This window comes from Atta colombica, unplaced genomic scaffold (genome assembly GCF_001594045.1).
Source record: "Atta colombica isolate Treedump-2 unplaced genomic scaffold, Acol1.0 scaffold49, whole genome shotgun sequence".
Classification (NCBI taxonomy): domain Eukaryota; kingdom Metazoa; phylum Arthropoda; class Insecta; order Hymenoptera; family Formicidae; genus Atta; species Atta colombica.
Genome location: NW_017259538.1, coordinates 658,172 through 658,497, shown reverse-complemented (window position 1 = coordinate 658,497; position 326 = coordinate 658,172). Strand labels below are relative to the sequence as shown.

The following is a 326-nucleotide window of genomic DNA, read 5'->3' as shown; positions in this document are numbered from 1 at the left end:
TATATATGTATATATTTATGTATATTTATGTACATTTTTTTTATCAATTTATTTCATACTTTTAATCTTATCTTCGTGAGATATCACTATTGGATACCAATCGGCACCTGTATAATCTATTTCTGGCAATTCACCATCGTAGTTTTTCGGCAAATGACTCGGTGGAATGTGAGCGTGGAAGGAAGACATCTTGGAACCATGGAAAAACATACGATTTCTCAATTTCTCCCGGACGAAAGGTTTGAACATTTGCCACACCATTTTAAATAGAAACGGTTGTTTCACAAAGTGAATCTAAATAAATATCAAATGTAATTAGAATGTGC

At 32.2% G+C, this 326-nt stretch overlaps 1 protein-coding gene across 1 annotated transcript in view; it reads right to left on the bottom strand.

Moving 5' to 3' along the window:
- The window catches only part of LOC108691657 (alpha-tocopherol transfer protein-like), a 10,086-nt gene that overhangs the window by 730 nt on the left and 9,030 nt on the right, over window positions 1–326 (bottom strand). The window contains exon 4 of the mRNA XM_018199518.1: window positions 60–294. Within this exon, the coding sequence (XP_018055007.1) occupies window positions 60–294 (235 nt within the window). The remainder of the gene's footprint in view (window positions 1–59; window positions 295–326) is intronic.